This window comes from Lepidochelys olivacea (assembly GCF_965140295.1).
Source record: "Lepidochelys olivacea isolate rLepOli2 genome assembly, chromosome: 1".
Lineage (NCBI taxonomy): Eukaryota > Metazoa > Chordata > Testudines > Cheloniidae > Lepidochelys > Lepidochelys olivacea.
In genome coordinates, this window is record NC_140411.1 from 264,398,583 (window position 1) to 264,420,314 (window position 21,732).

Consider the following 21,732-nt stretch of genomic DNA (forward strand, 5'->3'; position numbering starts at 1 on the left):
GCTTCCAGCCATTGGTTTTTGTTATATCTTTCTCAGATATATTAAAAGACTCCTTTCACACCTGGTATTTTCTCCTTGGGAAGGCACTTAAATGCTAATCAAGTCACATCTCAATCTTCTTTTTCATAAAAGGGATCAATCTGTAAGGCATTTTCTCTAATCTTGAATCATTTTTGTAGCTCTTTTCTGCACCCTCTCCAATTTTTCCAACATCCTTTTTCAAATGTGGACTCCAAAACTGGACACAATATTACAGCATCAGTCTTACCCATGCTATATTCAGAGGTAAAATCACTTCTCTAGTCCCTTATTTATACATTCAAGGATCTCATTAGCCTTTTTTGCCACAGCTTCATACTGGGAGCTCATGCTGAATTGTCTGTCCACTATGAATCCCAAATCCTTTCTGAAGTCATTGCTTTCCAGGATACAGTGCCGTCGCACTCCATATGTATGACCTGCATTCCTTGTTCCTAGATGTATACCTCTGCTTGATAAACTGGGCCCGCTCAAACAAAATGCATGTCAGTACAGCCAAATTCAATCTGTATGACTGCCCTGTCCTCCTCATTATTTATCACTCCATTAATCTTTGTGTTATCTGCAAATTTTAAATCAGCAGTGATTTTTTTACATTTACTTCCAGATCATTGCTGAAAATGTTGGAGACATGCCTTAAAACCAATCCCTGAGGAATCTCACTAGAAACACACCCATTCAATTATAATTTCCTATTGACTACTATTTTTTCAGCTCTCCTACTCTACTTAAATGTGTGAAGTATTTATAGGATATCATATTAATGTTTTAATCATGCAGTACTAAGTTAAACACCTCACATAAGTCTATTACATCTAGGCAGTGACCTATATCAACCAAATTTGTAATTTCAAAGAACACAATCAGGTTTGTTTGACAAGACCTATTTTCCATAAAACTATGTTGACTTAACATTAATTATATTGCTATCATTTAATTCTTTATCTACCGAATCCCGTATCAGCTTCTCCATTATTTTGCCTGGGACTGTCAGGCTAACTGGCATACAGTTACTATGTCAGCTTGCATGCCCTTTTTGAATATTGCCACAACACTCTTCCAGTCTTCCTCTGGTATTCCAAGATGCACTGAAAGTTCTCAGTGGGCCAAAGATCTCCTCAGCCAACTCTCAAGAACTCTTGAGTGCAAGTTCCTCATGCCTTTAAAAATCTCTGTTAGATGCTGTTTAACATCCTCAGTGACTAATGGACTGCAAAGCACTTCAACATATGTGATATGAATACGTCACTAAGTTTCTGTCCACATACAGAACAGAAATATTTATTGAACACTACTGAACTTTCTGCATAATTTACCATCTTCATCTAGTAACAGGTCTAAACCATTGCTAGGATTTATTTTGTTCCTAATATACTTAGCCCTGCCAGCTATGAATTTCTCCCTGATATCTAACTTCCCTTATCAATTTTCTACACTTCATAACTTTTAATTCATATTGGTTCATATATACTTTCCTTCCTGCCCCCCCCCACCGCCCAATCCATTTGTTATATAGTGCTTTATTATTTCTAAATTGCTCCCTTCACTTTACCAATGAACCAGAAAGTGCTGTCAGCCAAAGTTGTGCTCTTTTCTCAACTGTGCCTCTTTGTTCAATTAAACTTAAGAACTCCCAACGTTGAGATTATGGAGTCATTCTACTATTCTAATACATTTTTATCCTAACAATTACAAACTGAGAAGTTTTTGAAATAACAGAAGGCAAGCAAACCTATGGCCCATAATAAAATCTTTTCTTTTTAGTAAGAAAAATTGGTGCAGATTTTGGTGGTGAAGTATATAAAATACAATCTACAATTAGTCCAAAATGTTGATGTTCAGAACTTTCTTCCTTCTCCTGTCCCCCCAGGAGTATATTTCGTTATTCATCTTCCCCCACTTTCAAGTTCTCAGTTTTATTAATTTCTCTGAGCTAATTTTCCCCTCCTTGTTGTTATCCAGCTCTAATGCACCCTTCTAGCATGACTGTATCTTCTTTCCTGGTCTCTACTAACACCGTACTTCAGAACTGTCCTGTCATATCTAGTCACTGCCCTCCAATTTTCTTCATTCTACTCCATCCTGTTACTTGCGGAATGCAGCTGGTAAGCCTTCTCCCAACTCCCTCCAATTTCATTCAGTTTAACTGAGCTCCCCCTGACTTTCTTTCTTAGTCCTGATCAGCTCCCTTGACCAGTTCCATTCTTCCCGGTCTCTTTTTCAATTGCTGGTCTATTCCTTTAAGCAACCCCTTCCCTTGTTTTCTTTGGCCCTGTTCACATCCCTTAGTGTCCTCAATTCCTTCTCACCTCTTTTTCCTAGCCCTGTTCATGTTCCTTGGTCATACTCCCTACCCTCCCTATCTCTGGCACAGCTTGAAACCTTCTTCAGCACTACCGTCTCATTAGGCAAGAGGCAACATGAGCGTATTCACACACAGAACTGGCACATATCTGCCAAATACAGCTCTTACATACACAGTAGAGAGATGCTAAGAGTTCTATAGGTGCATCCATACACAGTATAAATTGCAATTAACAATATTTCTGACCGTTAAAACATGTTTGGTGTATAGCAGCTAGTTTCTTTTGTCAACACCACTGATGGGGAGAAAGATAGAAAGCAAACATCCTATTATAATTTGTTTACTTTGCCTATTTCCAAATACACATACAGTGCTTTCATTTGGGACTGATACAAACTCACATGTGTACATGACATTCACAGATGACAGTTTAGAGTACAATATTTTAAACATCAGTTTGCCAGCACCTATAGAAGAGAATTTAAACCAGAAGCAGTTTGTTTTTAAAGATAAGAGATATAATTGTACCATACTAACATCCAGCAAGTTAAAAAACATCACTAGCAGATTTAAGTTTCTGAATTCTACTCCCTATAAAGGGGAGAAAGTTCGCAACAATGTCATGCCTCCACATGCATCAGTTGGTGTCACTGTAGAGAGAAAGCAAAGTGCTAACAAAATAATTAAAAATATATATATATACACACACACACACTCTTGAAGCACACACAAAGGAGTAAAAGTGACATCTGGGTGTTTTCTGGGATATTTTAAAGCCTTCAGTTCAACTCCACAATGAAAGCATTTTATGGCAACTGCAAACTACTCTTCTTGCAGCAAAAATAAGCCAAACATAAAAAACTATATTAAAATAAAAGAAGCTTGACTTCCAGACTCCCAAAAAAACATTTGTTACATGTAATTCTCAAAACTATGCCTAATGTCCCTGGCATTTTGCCAAAAAAAATAAAAATAAAATAAAAGAACTTAAGTGAAAAAAGGAAGTTGACAGGCCTCTGAAAGATCAGGGCAAAGAAGGAGTTGCTTCTCTTACCTGGAGAACGCTTGACATGTGTGAAATGAACTTCCTCCTCTATATAAGCCACAGGCATTTAGCTCATTTGCATAAATATCAAAGCTACAAGTAGACTTCCAGGTCGGCCATCTTGAGAATAAAATCTTGTTTCATTTACACATAAGCAGGAATACTGTAGGTTAGCCAGCGCGTGGGCTATTGCACTACCTTTCAGTTAGTGATCCATGTCTGTTCAGTAAAGTGTACTCATATCTCCCACTTAGTCATGTGAATACATCAAGAGATGGTATCACTGAAGATCACTAAACAAGCACACTACAGCCTCGAAATGAATGTTGCAACTGAAAGTGTCTAGAATCAGAATTCTTTGTACTGCTCTCTGTGCTGCCAACTATTAGCACTGCAGCAACTATGTGCAGTGAAGTACCTCCCACATACCACACAGTAGTACCAACAGGCATAAATTTGTTCCAGCACAAGGCAGAACACTAAAAAAGCAACCAGCTAAAACTCCTCAATATTTCCACACATTCAAAGCCTACCTATGTTTAGGTGCCTTTTCTATACCTTTTCAGATCCATCAACCCTGTTCTTTCAGTCCAGAAATTAGAATGTCTGTACATTCCAGGCAACAGAAAGTCCATGACAGATGTTATTTGCTGCCAAAGCTGAGCCTGACTGCAGTTACAGCTAGCTGGCGCCAGTAAAAATTTACATAAAGGGGGCCTCATTTCATGACTAAACTGCAGCAGGATATTGCTGAGTAAAGCCTTCCTTTTTTCCAGTCAGAAAACTACTGGTTCTAGAATGTACGGTCTAGTTATTTGTTTACCAGTTGTCCAGATCCAAGTCCCAACAATAAGATTAACAATTAGCTTAATAGAGCTGTGACAGAAAAGTCTTTTCTAGGCAATGTTTTTATGAATCAATTTTATTTTTTAATTTATTCCTATGAAGGAGGGCACAGAACTAACATTCCATAGTTCAGTTTGCTTTTAGTAAGGATGTAGTGGTAATCCAAATAATATTTGAAAGAAATGGATTTACTCAAGCTGTGTATTACTACTGCTTGTCTTTTAAACCCCTCAGCTCCTATTCCCAATACCTCAGAGCCTCTGAATAGTAACTGATCAGCCACCAGTTTCACAGTACAACTGATGAAAATTTTCATCTGCTGTTGACAAGTAACCAGTCTGGCCAGTTGGTTTAATTTAGATGGCCCCTCCCCCCATTTACTTCTCCTTCGTCAAGCAGATATAACTGTGGGCTCTCTCTTTTCCAGTTTTTCAAACAGAACAGCTACCGGTAGATATAGAAATAGGTATTTCACCATCGCTCCAACTCCAAATGGTTAATGCAATACATTTCTCCCTCCTTCCAATCAAAGCCCAGAGGTATTAATAATTCAATTATATATGTATCTTAAGAACACTTCTATATAGTTGCTGTACTTTCTGAACACACACAAGTCATGTTTTGCTTTCATAAATGGTGTCTGTTTGGGAAAGGGATGAAACAGATCTTCATGCCCTCCTGTCCATTTGATGTAAGCCTCTTTAAATGAGAAGTTTCAGAGTAGCAGCCATGTCAGTCTGTATCCACAAAAAGAACAGGAGTAGGTGCCACAAGTACTCCTTTTCTTTAAATGAGAAGACTCACTCTCACATCCAATTTTAGTGCTTACAGTAGCTAAAAATGAAAAGCAAAACCACAGTAATGTTAACAGACTTCATATTTAGCAAGAGTGTGTTATAGCAATGTGGCACCAGTTAGTGGCACATCTGTGGGAAAAGAAATACAAATGAGCAAACAGGAGTGTTGCTCATCAGTTCCAGGCAGACAAAGTCAGGCTCATTCCAGAGCAGGAAAGTCTGCTTTGCTCCACTTATCTCCCTTTGTTCTCTCCAGTTTCTTATTTCTTTTTTAATGTCCCTAGGTTATAGGCACTACAGAAATGCAAAATTTGTTTTATAGTCTCTTTCCACTGTAAGAGTATTTTGTTTTAGATTTGGTTCTAGGTAGTTAGTTCAGCATTATACAAGTTTTTTATTCCTCACGTCAGCACAATGTAGTTTAACTATCTGATAACTTCTAGTAATCCGTTAGTCTATTTTGGTGCTTAGAGATTGCACCTCCACTGTGGTATCAGAGCCTGCAGTGATGTATAAGGCAAGAAATTTTCTCTGTCCAGGAGGAATGCCAGACTAAATCACTCCCATTAACCAATGAACCACACGACAGTCCTGGTAATAGCTTGCCTTGACCTCAGAAAATCCTGGAATTCATATTCTATTTCAGCCAAAATCTGTATTTATTAGCACTTCCAAATACTGTATGGTATACTTCTTTCAGTGGTTCTTGTCATTTGCAGAGCAAATCAGATACACAGCCTCCTAGTGATTCATATTCCTGTTAGATAAAGGGCACCAAATGCTGCTAAAAATATAAACTTGCATTTCCCACATACAGTAAATTGCACTACAATCAGATGTACAGACAGTAACATCCTAGTAAGGTTCCCAGCACATGGCAAAAAACAGCTATTAGAAAGCAAGGCCACCAGTGTTTTCTAGCTGGTTTGTATTAAGAATCTTAGCTCCATTCCTCTAATGAAATTCAGTGCCAGAGATTGTAGACAGCCCAAAAGATCCATCTGTTGTGTTTAAAAAGGCACCACCCTGATTCCAGAACATTCAGAACAAAGTCAAGGGCACTCCCTTGGTTTTAAGTTGTTTTCTACTCCTTGCTGCATCTAGTTAAGTGCTCAACTAGTTGGGATTAAGTAGGTTTTCAGATACACAGTGTGGTTAAGGAAAGCAGAAACAGCTGGTTGAGCATTCAGAAACATACCAACTAAGTTTTAAAAGGCATTATAAACTGCTTCTATGAAAAGGGTAAAACTGGAACAGCTAGAGGGCTTGTTAAATTCCCACATCGCTGTGGCAACATCTGTGTTTCTCACAAAAAGCAGAGTAACCAATATTGAAAAGAGCTAAACTAAACTAGGCAGTTTTTGTAGTTGCTTCCAAAATTTAATTTTGTATGAGACGAGTACAACTTAGAGTTCATGTACTGTAAGTTAAAAAGTAGATTATTCGTTCATAAATCCCCCAGGGATTCTATTAGTAAAACAGCCCAAATATTTTCCCTCCTCATCTCCCCATTTAGGGCATACTGCTTAGCACACACACCTGAAAAGCTTTTATTACACTTGCATTCTTAATGCAGGTTAAACTTGGAACTCTCCTACTAAAACACACACACTTTCCTAATCTAAAAACAGGATGACCCAGAAACCAGCAGAAAAATTGCGTTCAGAAAAAGAAGGATAGGTTTTGTTAAAAACAATAAATAACTTCTTTAGTCTTACCAGCAGAAAGTGTGAACTGGACAGACAGGATACCCATGAAAAGTAAATGCTGCTATCGTGTGTACATTCAGAAGAAAGATGCAGGACATTCTGCTTATTAAGAAAAGAATTAGAAATAATTTACTTTGGGGTTTTGTCGCAATTTTAGTTTAAAACATATTTATTCAGTAAATAGGTCTTGATTTAAAAAAACAAAAAACATCTAAAAATAGACCCTGACACAGGTAGGTTGATTCTAGTGGCTTAAATTTTATTCTAAAAAGCTCAGAGGAAAAATTGTTGCACTGGTGTTCTAAAAATCAGACTTTCACTTAACTTCCTCTTTACAACACCAAATAGCAATTATTCACACATCACATGGCCAAAAGACTGGCATTTCCCCCATACTTCCTCTTTCTGGTTTTAGAAAGGCAAAGAAAACTACTGATCTCTACAATGTGGAAACAGTCTATAAAAGCATATACTTCTTTGGTCCTGTGTGGTTTATTTCACAACATAGGGCTGTACCTTCAGAAGGAAGGTAGGCAATAGCCAGCTTCCTCCTGTAGGAGAGGTGAAAGTCAGCTATTACTGGATAAAGTGCTGCTAGCCTGTGACTCAAGAGTTATAATTTATATTGTGCTCCCTCACCTTCTCCTTAAAGAGCAATTCTCGGTTTTACTGTGCTCCCTCACCAGTTTTACAGAAGCATCTTTGTTTCACTCCGTTACAATTTACATTTGCACCTAATCCTGGTAATAAAGATGATGTTGAAAAACTAATACTTGACAAACTCATAACTCTCTCTAAGACATGGAATTCTTGAGAAATCCTAACAAAATTTCATCAATTATAAATTCTAATGGGTCAATTTAACTTTGAAATCACATAATCATAAAGAGATTAAATATTCGAATTTCAAATCAGTTCTGCGTGCTTTGCAACCAGTTGTTGCTACTCCTTGAAGTACCCAGGAAGTGAGCAGCTTGAAAGTGAGTGATTTATGTTAGAGACTGCAGCATTAAGAGTCCATTCCAATTCAGTGTGAATCCACCCTGAGATTATTTACTCCCAAAACATCTACTGAAAATGAGAAGATGCAGCTGTGGCAACTGAAACAATTCTGGGCTTTAAGAGGAAAATAAAAAACAAACAAGACATGTTAAAACAGTTCCAAGTGAGAGTAAGGTTTAGAAATGAATGAATCCAAATATCAGCATAAAGTTTCCATGTAAATACAGATTATAATTTTTTCTGTTAGTAAAATTCTTTGGAAAGCAACTTCAGAAATGTAAATGAGTTCTTTGCCAATGACTGTTTGGCACTCTTCCCAGAAATTCATATTTATTACTAGCAAGAGCGCAGTCTCAGGAGTCTATCTTCCAGATTTACTTTGTGTCAGCACCAAAGTCAATCCTCTAGAACGCCATAAGGCTCAAATGGAAAAAATGATGCAACACCAGAACTAAGTGCAAGAACGATCAGCAGAGACTAACAAAGCCCCACTGATAACCTCATATTTAAAATTTATAGCAATCATTCAGTTAGAAAAATTGGTATGAACCTGTCAGAAACTTCTATATCTTTAACATTACCATTAGTGATTCATGTAAAACTATAAACACAATTAATTCTAAAATGAACCAAAAGAACGTACTTTCATCCCAATTAAGTATTTAACTGCTTTATCCCCATGTATATGAACCAATTATTTTTGCTTCCTCCCCCCCCCTACTAAAAAAACATGGTTAATGAAAAGCTAGTTGTGGGGCCACTAGCCAGCAGTATTAACACCTAACAACTCCAACGCTCAGGACAAGCTGTAACAAACATTTTAAACATTCCAAAAACCACTTAAAAAAAAAGCCACAAAAACCATCTGTCTCAGGCTCCCTGAAGAGCAAGTCATTTCCTGCAGCACTTGGAAGAAAGATATTGCTTCTGAAATGGCCTTGTAGGAGGGCAAAGCAACCCAAAACAAAGCAACGTATAAACACCAATGAAGAAGGGAGAAAAGGACAGAAGAGGAGGAGGAGAAAAGATAGCTTAAATGGTTAAGGCAAAGAATGGGAAGCCAAGAGATTTCCTGGCCCTGGGCAACTTCTCTGTGCCTCATGTTCATCTGTAAAATGGGTATAATTTACCTGCCCCACAAGGAAGTTGTGGGGCTAAATTAAGCTCTTCGAAGGGGCATCAAAATCCTCATATGAAAGGCACAGTGTAAGTGCACACTATTATTATGAACAACAGAGAGACAGAGCGCACAGAACCACCCACCTCCGTATATCTGTAGAAAGGCGCTACTCTCCTCATCCACTGTCTGCACTCACAATGGAACATAGCACAGCAAGGGTTAACATCAATAAGAAATAGAACAGGTACAGCAGACTTGACAAATTAAAATTATCTGAGAATTTTACAAAATAAAAACCTTCAGAACTCCTCCCCTTTCTGTCTGCACTAGCTGGCAGCTGCTAGAGATGATTTTAGGTACAAAAATCTCATCTCCCCCAATTATTGCAAAATAGGGTATTATTTCAATTTAAAGATATGCCGAGAGATATGATAAAATTTTCTCCCTTTGATTTGGACAATATCAGGCATTAGCATTTGGATTAATCAGTAATGCAATTACACTGCTTTAAAAATCACAGAAACCTCAGGAGACTTTTTAAAAGATTCTGCTGGGGTCAGAAGGACTGTGATCTGCACATTTTGAAGAAAACAAGAAATGCACCTGTGTGGAGGATGGGAAAGAAGGAATCCCACTGGCTTATGGCAAGAGGGAAGGTAATCAAATACTAAATTTGGTGAATATACAAAAAAAATTAAATATTTTTGTGGAAATAAATGGGGTGATGGAAAAAAATCAGACATTTATGAGTAAGAATTCTGGAAAGAATTCCAAAACTTTTAATACCTTAACTATTCTGGCTAGTCAACCAATAAATACCACTGGAAAAAAAGGAAACAATCAAGGCCAATGAACAAAACTAAGGCAGTATTAATCAATCAAATAATACAGTACCAGGAATATTAACTGCTTCGGTTCCATTTCCTAAATATAGGAAACGGTCTCCCCACATGATAGACCCTTATTTCTGTGAAAGTCCCCCCCCCCCGCACACACACACACTGTTTACAATGCATATATTTAATTATGAAAAGATTTATTCAACACAAAAAAGTAACCATATTGCATTCAAATTCTCATATTTTATTCAAACTTCTATCTACCTTTATCGTAAACACATAATAAAGATGCACACCTAATTTTTAGGAGGCCAACCCTCCTCACTATTCTGAACCTCTCTCATTAGCGCCAAAAGAACCATTAGAAATCAGTATGTAAAAGCATTTATAGATTTTTTTTTTTTAAAACCACACAGGACATATTTCATTTATTAGTTATAGGAGATGTGCTGGTAGACAAAATTAAATTAATAGACAAAGAATCGAGTCCCTTCCCAGGATTTTAATATTTTTTAAAAGACTTCACACAAAAAATAATTAATGAAGTATCATCTTCAGATTAGGAAATTGTATGGTGACTGTCCTGATCAGTTACCCTTTTTCAGAGGGTGGGTTGGTAGTGGAAAGGAGGTCCTGATGTACTGCTTGAGGATATCAAGATGCTATTCCTATTACCAAATGCTTTTTATTAAAAAAATAAATGCATGGAGAATTTAATATAGCTAGGGTCAGTACTTGCCAGTGCCAGAAAATCTAAGGGGAGGAGGATGCCTGTGAAGTGGAAAAATGTCTTTTTAAAAACAACAAAAAAAGTAGTGCTCTACTTGTGTATATGTATAGCCACTTATCCCTTACCTCCTTGCCCCAGGACACTTTGACTACATATAGAGTAATGAATCTAACAGAAAGAGAATGCTAGGCCATGTGAAACTATTAACCTTTCTAAATTCAGAGTTGAATGAAAATATGCCAAACAAAAAAAGGAATGTATATCTTTAACTTTCATTTCCAGTGTCGTTCTTCTGGTTTCATACTGTATGTTACTGTCTTGGAATTACAAATAGTTACTACCAAAAAAAATATTCACTGTTTAAAAACATGCTGCTATCCGCGTATTATGCAACCATTTTAAAATTTGAATTTCTTGAGTGTTTCAGGAAAAGAAAAAAAACAAAACAAAACACATATTGGAAATAATATGGTTACTAAATGCACTGCTGATCTAATATCCTGATTTCACAAAATTTCCATGGAGTTATTTTTATTTGGTTTTTTATACATATATACAAAATTATGTAGCAAGTTCACCAGGGAAGGCCAGCAAAAACATGGGAGATTTGGCCTGGCAACAAACTAAGCTGAAATGGGACAACTCAGGGTGGTGTGAAACAATTATTTTAATACATCTGCAGTGATATGACCTGTGACCTCACCGGTCCCACCCCCACAATGCTTGTGAAATACTATTTGTATTTAACCTAACTCTTGAAGTGTGCATTGATTTCCTGCTCAAAGAAAATAAGCGGGGTAAGGGAAAAAAAATACACCTACACAACTCAGAATTAGTTCCCCCCAAAACATCAAAGTTGTAAATATATCTTGAAATTGTTTCTCAGAAAAGCAGAACTGTTTCTTACCTCTAAAGCTGAAGCATGTGACTCCGGCAGACTTGCTCATTTGCATAGAGTCAGACTAAACGGCTGCAAAGAAGAATACTTAGTCAGCCATTTTGAGACTGTACTGTCTCAGTGGAACTGAAAATGTTTTTAAAATGGCTGCACTCAAGATAAGCCACACAGAGACAACTCAGCAGTGGATAAAATGTTTATGTAGCAAAGCACCTCCCTCTTTACCACATGGGAAGAAATAATACAGGCACAGGGGGAGAAAATGGTTAACGCACATACTGCAAAACAACTACAGCTTCTCAGAGTACAAGTGATATAAAGAAGAAAACATGTGAGGCATGAAGACAGTCTTGTTATGTCTGTGAACCAGTCTGTGGCTCAGGATACATATTACATACTCCAAATCCTTCTTGATTCCAGACAGCTCTAACTCCATGCCACATATTAAAAGCTACAAAAATAGAGCCAAATCATGCACAGAGCTGACAGACTTTAGAAAATACTCTTCAAAAGGAGCCTCATTTCAGTCCTTAAAAAAATGGAAATGTGCTCCAGGCCATTATAGCTTTTTTCCATATTATCATCACCATCACAACATTACAGAAATATTTGGGAAGACCAGCTACACGGTTCAACAGTTACCACATTTGAAACTGGAAGTTCATTTTGTACACCAAAAATTTAATCAGAAGAGCACTTTTCAAAAACTCCAGACATCAGGCACCTAAAGTCTTTGCAAAAAATTAAGTACCAACCTAATATATAAAACCAGCCATTTTTTTTGTGATGTCAAAAATAGGATATAAAGGGTTAACACCTTTTCAGGTGGAGTGATTTGCAGTAGGCTCCCCTCCATATGAAGCAGCTCTTGAAGGGGACAAACTACAGTGATGTACACTTAAAAAAGAGAATATTTATAAAGTATTTCAACTGAACTAGAATTAAAGGAGAACCTGTACCATGTTAAAGGCCACTTACAAACCACAATCACTTGGCCTACGAGACAGTAAAGTCTCAGTTGCTACAAGAGTTCCTCCCTAATAACTTCACTCCATTATGCAAACACCTGCAACAACAGCCATACAAATAGTATGGCCATTATTAGCAGTTTTCATTATGGGGTTTCATCTTGAGGAAAAGAAAAAAAATCGAATATCCACCACAAATAATACATGCTGGCCTTCTTTTTGGAAGATCATGAAGCTCACTCTCTCTTTTCCAAACCTTTCCAAAATTATACCATGTATGACACATTCTGGATGTTTCTGTTGCCCGTGATAGCTGGTGACCTCAGAATTAGTTAATCATTCCAGCAACAGATGCCTGCTGTGCTCATCAGCACCAAAATTAGTATTTGGTACTGACCCAGAATATTGAACCAGGCTATATGGTTAAAACAAGAGAAAAAGGAAAATGCACAGTGGCATGGCTTGCAATATAAATAACTGAGTCAACTTAGCTCAATTAGAAGCTTTGATTGGATTGTAAATGATTAGAGGATAACCAGAAATATGTTTGTAACTCTGTACCTAACAGAAAACAAGAATCTTGGAAAACAAACTTGCCCAAAACAGGAGAGACTGAATTAATTCCATGCAAGCACTCAAACCTTCTCCCCACTAACAGTCACCTGCAATTCTAACCAACATTACAATAGGAAACAACCAGCATTTTGAATGATTGGCTATTCATATCCAATCCTATCGTAGCCAAGTGTCAACATTTGTAATGAACTTTTTCTGTTTACAGACACAGAGCAGTGACAGAAATTTCAGACCCCAACATTATCATTTTATTTTATTCAGATTAAACACACCCTTTAAGTATGCACTTCTGCTGTAAAACAATCTGAAATAGGGTTCCATGTTTATTGTGTTCTGAAAGATTTCAAGATCAAATGTGCTCTTTTTATTAATTGTATATCTTTTCTAAACATAATCCAGATTCCAAACTGAATTTGTAAGGGAGTCAAGCTAGGTTGCTTCCTTCTCACTCAGTCACCAGCATTAAAGGTTCAAAATTATGACATTTCACCTAAGCAATACCAAGGTCTTTAAATTATGTCCACTCAATGAAATCTATGAAACCTTAATGGGTTCAACAGGTTTGTTTGGCTCTGTAACTACAACTCAAGAAATAATTCTGTTGATGCAGAAGAAAAAATATAATCCATCTCACTCTGTTAGCACAGCAGAACTAATACGGCTAACATGATTAAAATATTATATAAATATACAAAGGCCCCGATTCAAAGAACATGAACAACATTAATCATGTCTCATCACAATAAAGTCAAATTGCCTATTCATGTACCTAAAGTTATGTACATGATTAGACCAGAATTCAGCAAGGTATTTAAGTCACAGAAGTCAATAAATCCAGCTAAACAGACACAGGCCATGTCATTAAGAAAATGAGTAGTACTTCAAAGCATGTTAACTTAGCTAACACTTTGCATAGGTGGTCTGGGCTAGCAGTCACAGCTGGGATGAGGTCTGCCCATCAAGGTCAGTAGTCACCAGGCAGGAGTTGAAGGAATTGCAAGAGCCAGTTTCCACAAGCAAGAGTCAAGGTCAGAGTCAGGCTGGGGTCAGAAACCAGAGATCAGAGCTAGGATCGAGAGGCAGGAGTCAGAGACTGGAGATCATGACATCAAACAAAATCTGGCATTGCAAGCAGGCCAAAGTCTCTATGGTTGTCCAGACAACTTCCTGGGGCAACCCCTTAAGTTAACAAGGTGCTTGGCCAATCAGAGGGCGACAGAGCACTGTCACTCTGGGTTTCTTGGGTTGTACTTCCTGAGGCGCCTGCTCTCCATAGTGCTCCCTGGCTTTGCCTTTGCATGGCCACCCAGTGGCACTGTTGGAATACAGCTGTCCCAGGCTCTCCAGACCTGGGTTCTAATTCCTGGATCCTTACACACCCTTTTAAACATGGCTTTGTCCAGAGTAAGTGCAAAAAATGGTAATTAAAAATGGTAAAGACATACACATTAATTGCCTTTAAACATCACTCATTTTCCTAGTGTGGACATGGCCAAAGTGAGAACATTTCATTTTCATATTCGCAGACAAAAACTATATTAAGATGGAGTTACAGCTGAGAGTCCCTATCAGTAGTTTAGGGTAAAGAAGAATACAGGCACGTTGCCATTTTCCCAAAACTGAAACATTACAAACCCAGGAAATTCAGAGTTAAAAGTTAAATGTAAGTCCAAACATGTTAAGTTACAAAAATATACAGTTAAGGCACCCAAATTACCGGACAGAGTTACGGTTGTGACCCAGGCAATAATCATATGATTATTTGGGGGGAGGGATAGCTCACTGGTTTGAACATTGGCCTGATAAACCCAGGGTTGTGAGTTCAATCCTTGAGGGGGCCATTTAGGGATCAGGGCAAAAATTGGGGATTGGTCCTGCTTTGAGCAGGGGGTTGGACTAGATGACCTCCTGAAGTCCCCTCCAACCCTGAAATTCTAGGATTACTGTATTTTAGCATTTGTGGTCACAGATCACATTACATTGACTTTTAAAGATGTATTTTCTCCCTCTGCCCCATGAACAGCAAGTATGAAAGTCAAGGTGAATGCTACCACTTCTAATGATTTGAAGATAAGTAGTATAAGCCTTATGTCATTTTAGAAATGTTAACTTTTAGGGGAAGATTCTCTGCTATGCTCTGTCTGATTTATGCGATTCTGGAGCAGCAAAACATATCCAGAGAATATTGGCCAGTTAAATTGGGTTAACAGTTGTTTTGCATCACCAGCGCAGTACAAAGCAGCCAAAACACAGACCCTAGTTTCTCCTTCCTGTGCCCCACATTCTCCTACACACCCACATCCCTCTAGTTCCGGGGTTCCCAAACTTGGTCTGCGGCTTGTTTAGGCTAAGCCCCAGGCGGGCCGCAAGATGCTTTATTTACCTGAGCGTCCGCAGATACAGCCGCTTGCAGCTCCCAGTGGCCGCAAATTGACACAAATTTTAAAAGATACCCAGTTATTTAGTTTCAAAATTAGTTGTTGCACACTTGAAACCTTAAAAATGTGAATCTCTCAAAGATTTTTGACTCAACTATGCATCTGGATAATCAGACTTAGGAGTTTCTATAGACTCAGTCTATCAAGTAAGAATAAAAAAAAAATGTTAATACAGGTCTACAAAAGCCATGCAATCCATTAAATCTAAGTAAAAACAACATGCCTGAATTCTCATATCATAAAATGAGAATTTACAGGCAAAACACACATGGGAAAACTAATGCAAAATAATCCAAGATGAAAATGGCTCTCTTAAACCCACAAAAGTCAGTGTTTGATCTGTGTTTGCGTCCTATTATATCACCCTGACGCACCTAAGCACTGCAGATCACACAATTTTAACTGGGAACAAGGAAGGTAGTTTATGTTTTTTGATATGGTGAGAATGCATACGTGTTGCAATACTTAATCCATTAATATCTGTGAAGGATAAGTGGAGGCATTATTATTATTAAACTGTACTTCAATACTTAATTAAAATAGCTAAAGATACAATTTCAGCTTTAACCAACTTTTCTGTGTATGGTCTCAAGTTGAATGTACACGTCTGTGTAAGTATATACATTTTATAAAAATTCTAGATTGCTGTAGCATAAAATGGCTCCTTGCAGTGTTGTGTAATGGAGGAGAAAAGCACAAAATGGCCACCCTACTGACAAAATGACTTAGCTTTGCATTATACAGTCTCCTTGAACAGTTAACCGAAACAGTCCAGAATGACTACAGTTGTAAAATCTGTACCTCCTTTAATAAAAATGAAGTATCTATTTATTAAAATCCTTTTTAGATCCATTTTGAGAAATGGTTTCTCCTTTTTCAAATCCTAGTCCACTTACAGCAGGTTAGCTATGTTCAGTTCTCAATGTTAACAAAAGATAATTATATCAAATTGGCCTGAGTACAAAAAAAAAACAACACATTCTGAGAAGGAATGTATTATTTAGCCAAATAATTTACTAAACTTTCATCTGACCTTACATATTTGTTCCTGGAAGACACGATAGTCAATGTAACTCATTGGCACCTTTCTGTTCATTTACAGAATGTATGACTCAAAATAAAACATTTCACAGCTGGACAGGACACTGATAGATTTTTAGAAATCTCTCTCATTAAACATAAATTAGTGTAAAGGAGAATTACACTAATATGCACCAAGAAAATAACAGTTTCTGGATTTTTCCATAATTCCACATTTAACACCTAATATTGGTGTTTAATGCTAACAAATACATGCGGTCCAGACAGAAGATCAAAGTAATCTGTATTTAAAAAAACCGAGTCAATGGCTTTCACATACATAATTATAATTTTAAAACACAACCCACTTAAAAAAATATATGCATCAGCACCTCAGCGGTGCTGAACAAGTGACAAAGCAAGAGTGTGTGCAACAGAATAAAGCATCTTTTTAAAGTTATATTCTCTAGGTACAGTAGCACAATTTTCAAATAGGATATCAATTGTATTTGTCACACACTAGTTTTGCACTTTGTCTTTCAATTGCTAGAAGCAAATACTTTGAATATTTAGAAAACAAAATACTTACAAATAGTTTTACTAATTACAAGCATCCTGCTCATTAACTCTTGATCATCATATGTGATACTTTTTTAACCTCATAAAATGATATGCTTGTACAGATTATGAGTTTAGGAGACTAAAATAGTGCATTGCTGAAGTGCCTGAGCTGTTCCTCTTAATTTCTGTTTAGGGTGCTACAACCAAACCACTACACTAAAAAAGAGCCAAGATAAACTATCCTAAACCTAGTATTTTTTGAGATAGAAAACAAAACACTGACAGGGAAGAACAGGGTGTAAATCAAGTACAAGCCTTTCCAAAAGGTTAGGGACAGATCCATGTTTCTGCAGTATACCAAGCTGAATTTTTGATGATGTATATAGTAATTATTTGAAGGAAGACTGTACATTTTTTTGGTGAGGAGGGGACTTTGTAACACATTAGAGATGTTCATGAGCTTACGTTTTGAAGTACAAGCCATACTGGTGTTAGGGTTTTGAGGTCCTCTCAATAATATTACAGTCACACTTGCACTCTAGAAAGCTACTGAATTGCCTCTGTCATGCTTCTTGGTCCAGTTCTATTTTTGCTTTTTAAAAATCTGCAACACATCTTTATATAAGTGCATCATTTCATGATCAGTTTATGAGGACCAGTTCTAGAAAATATAAAACAATGTTCTAGTGCTTCCAGAAAGTAAGAGATTTTATTTAAGGCCAAACTTTTAAATTTCCCTGCTTCCATCGTCAGAAAAAGAAAAACTAAGACATTTGCAGACATTCAAACCAGGTCACATCAAGGCTTGCAAGAAAGTTCAATACATCCACCTGCATATTGGGATGATAGCACATTGCATAAGTTTATCAAATAGACACATGAAGTTGGCTGTGCACAAACACTAACTCTTTCTAACTGAAAAATAACCAAGGCCCACGGTCTCCATGTGGGTGAACTACCATGCCTCAATAATCACAGGAAAATTGAACTAGCAAAAATTTCAGTCATGAAGTGTCAAGTCAATTCAAATCTGACCAGTTATTTAAAAGATAAAACACTCCATTAGTTGCCCAACAAGGCCTACATGCAAACTTCAGCCCACACTTCTCTTTAATGGTGCCAACGAAAACTATGAGCTACAGGGGGTTTTAAATACGGTTTCAGGCAAGGTGGCTTTCACAAAGCAGAAATGTTTTGGACCATTGCTTTGGAAGATATACTCCTGCTACAGAGTGGACACCATTTCTTATACTCAGATTGTAAACTTTCTAGGGTAGGGATAGACTTTTTGTTGCATGTTTGTACAGCGCTTAGCACAATGTCCAAGACTGAAGATGGATGACTGGGCAACAAAATGGCAGATGAAATTCAATGCTGACAAATGCAAAGTAATGTACATTTCAAAACGCAATTCCAACTATACATACAAAATGATGTGTTCTAAATTAGCTGTTAGCATTCTAGAAAGAGACTCTGGAGTCATGGATAGTTCTCTGAAAACATCCACTCAATGTGCAGTGGCAGTCAAAAAAGCTAACAGAATGTTAGGAATGGGATAGATAACAAGAAAGAAAATATAATGCCTCTATCTAAATTCATGGTATGCCCACATCTTGAAGACTGCGTGCAGATCTGGTCCCTCCATCTCAAAAAGGATATATTGGAAAAAAGGTACAGAGAAGAGCAACAAAAATGACTGGGGTACAGAACAGCTCCCATATGAGGAGAGATTAAAAAGACTGACTTTTCAGCTTGGAAAAGAGATGACTAAAGGGAGATATGATAGAGCTCTATAAAAATCTCCGCTTGTGGGGAGAAAGTGAGTAAGGAAATGTTATTTATTTTTTCACGTAACACAAGAAATAGGGGTCACCCAATGAAATTAATAGGCAACAGATTTAAAACAAACAAAAGGAAAAATTTCTTCATACAACGTGCAATCAACCTGTAGAACAGGGGATGCTGTGAAGGCCAAAACTATAACAGAGTTTAAAAAAGAACTAGATAAGTTCACAGAGGATAGGTCCACCAATAGCTATTAGCTAGGATAGGCAGGGACGCAACACCATGCTCTGAGTGTTCCCCTAGCCTCTGCTTGCCAGAAGCTGAGGGTAGATGACAGGCTGGATCACTTGACGATTGCCTGTTCTGTTCATTGACATTGGCCACTGTCAGAAGACAGCATACTGGGCAAGATGGACCATTGTCCTATCCCCAGTAAAACCATTCTTATGGAGTTCTTAGGTATTACTGCAATATACATAAATAATAATTTCACTTGTGCTAAATACTTAAAGTACTATCAATTGCTGTGTAAATTGAGAAAAGCTGGTAGGCAGCCTCACAAGAGGATACCAAGTTCAAAGAGGCATGGAAAATCCATTGTCACACAGAGAGCCATAATTACATATACTTGGATATTTACAACACATTCACCTTCTATAGACTACAAATAAAAAAAGGCTAAGGTAGAAACTTTCCTCATCAATGCACTACAACCCCCTCTGACACAGGCGGTGGTAGCTGTTAAAATGAGCACATAAAAGCTTTATTACCAGCAAAATCTTTCAAAATGTTAGATCCAACAATACCTTTTACAAATATTTTCCCCTGGCCACTTCCACCAATTATTTTTAAATTTAAATACATCTCACAGCTCATTTTCTCTTCCTAGATCCTTTAGGGAAGTTGTAATGTTGAATTTGTGACATCATAGTAACTTTAACAGCAACAAAATGATTTTATAAACACAAGACTGGAGGACTAAACAGAATTATTAGGGGAGTGACAAATGCAGAAAACGTATTAAAACTACAAACTATATCAATAATAGTGACTTACTGGTATGGTGCTTTTTTGTACATATATTCCTTATTAAGTTTCACAATGTAAATATCCTTAAGACTTTTGGCATAGCAATTCCTATTGATTAGTAAGCACAGTAGTAAACCTAATTAATTTTTCATATAGAAAAACTGGCCTCCGGAAATGGTTAAGGATACTTTAAAAAAAAAAAAAAAGAGAACAGATTTAGCATGTTATATAACAACTGTTCTTTCTTTATTTTAGATTAGTCTATACTTCTTAACATTTTTAAAGAAAATATACCACACTGAAAAGACTATTCAATTTTTTTAAATCTTTTTTCTCAATACAATTACTAGTGAATAAAACATTTTCAAAGTTTGTTTTTGTTTTACATGTTTAATTTACAGCAGCTTTGGTGAACTAAGAAATAAAATTAAAAAAAATAGTTTCTTCAACAATTTTCAATCCTAAAAATGAAAACAGCCAGCCTGAACACTTGGCTAGTAGCATCATCCCATACCAAATGGGAAACAGACATTTCAGTGTGAGTGAGTGCTTCCAAGCTTTTGGTGGCTCGAAACATTACAAAGAGGGCCTTCCAACAGGGAAATTAATGCACTGCAGCTGATGTTTAACTTCCAAGTATGTGAAACGGACACAACTTAATAGTAGAAGGAACTGGCGAACACTGAAGATTAAATGTGGCAGCCACAAATGATTGGATGTGTGCAAGTCTATAGGACTAATATTTCAATGAAAACCATTTAGATGGCTCAGATATTAGAAATTAAGAGGTCCACAATAGCATAACTTCTCATGAGTTTTTTTCCCCATAGCAGTAGTTTTCAACCTGTTGTCTGCTGATCCCTGGGGGTCCACAGACTATAGCTAAGGGGGCTGCAAAAGGTTGTCGTTCCCACAAAACAGTGGTTGTCAACCTGTAGTCTGTGGAATGAAAAAAGTTTGAAAATCATCCTCCTTTACCATTCAAGAGACCAACGTCAAATTAGTGTGCACAGGAACACATGAAACAGTCCAAAATATCATAATAGGGACTTCTTCAGTATCTCTAGCCGAGCCCCTTTAAACAACATATTTGTTACACTGTTTAAAGCAAATGAGTTTCTATTAAAGCGGTAATACTTCTTTGCACAAAATACAGGTAAGCACAATTTGGTCTGAGCTTCAAGGTCTCCCAACTTTATAAAAGGAAACAAAACTGACTTATTTGTAATGACTGTACCAACACACACAAAATGAGGTTACTGTATATAGTAATAATATTAGTCTGCATGTGTGTATGACAAACTAGTTGCAATTCCAAATGAGTAGCATCGGATACCATTTTTCCTGATCCATGAGTACATAAAAAAGTCATTTGATATTTACAGCATGTATAAGAATCATAAGGTTTTCAAATGTGAAAAATATTGCCGTGACCAGCAAGATGTTTTTTAAAATTGTGAAACTTAGCAATTAAATACTTGTATAAAGCACTGTGCAAATATTAACAAACAAATCCTTACAATGTAAACTATTATCATTCCCATTTTACAGATGGGAAAACTGACAGAAGTTATGTTACATATCCAAGATCACACAGCAAGTAGCAGAACTGAATTTAGAACTAGAGAATTCCTGATCCTCAGTCTGATGCTCTTTTTATATACACAAAAGGACCACACAATAGAAATTCTTGGATTAGACAAAGTAATGGTTATTTCTTACATTCTGATCAATTCTATATTTTAAAATTTATTTATTTAGCTGGCACTATATCTTACTGAGACCAGAGAAATTTAAGCAAGTATTATTAACTACGTTCTCAAACCTTCCCTAGCAGAATCTAAATATCTATGAACTATTAACTTCCGTAAAAGCTTTAATTGGAATAGTTAGGTTATTTTATATGATACCACAGATGTATTTGAACTTATGGAATAATTCAAAATATCTTGTCAACAAAGGGAAGTTGTACTGTACTATTCTTCCATGCAGTAATTTCAGTTGAAAGTATACGGTTCATAAAAA

The 21,732-nt window shown here is 36.8% G+C and overlaps 1 protein-coding gene across 6 annotated transcripts in view; it reads right to left on the reverse strand.

Annotated features, from left to right (window-relative positions):
* ATF7IP (activating transcription factor 7 interacting protein) overlaps positions 1-21,732 on the reverse strand; it is a 168,292-nt gene that overhangs the window by 144,889 nt on the left and 1,671 nt on the right. For 2 of the 6 annotated variants that reach the window (XM_084634322.1, XM_084634321.1), the window contains exon 1: positions 3,948-4,031. The exons of 2 other annotated variants lie outside the window; for them this stretch is intronic. In XM_084634322.1, the coding sequence (XP_084490448.1) occupies positions 3,948-4,024 (77 nt within the window). In that variant the 5' untranslated portion in view covers positions 4,025-4,031. Of the gene's footprint in view, positions 1-3,398; positions 3,773-3,922; positions 4,042-21,732 lie in introns of those variants that run through there. 2 more of the 6 variants (XM_084634327.1, XM_084634325.1) reach the window with 2 other exon arrangements.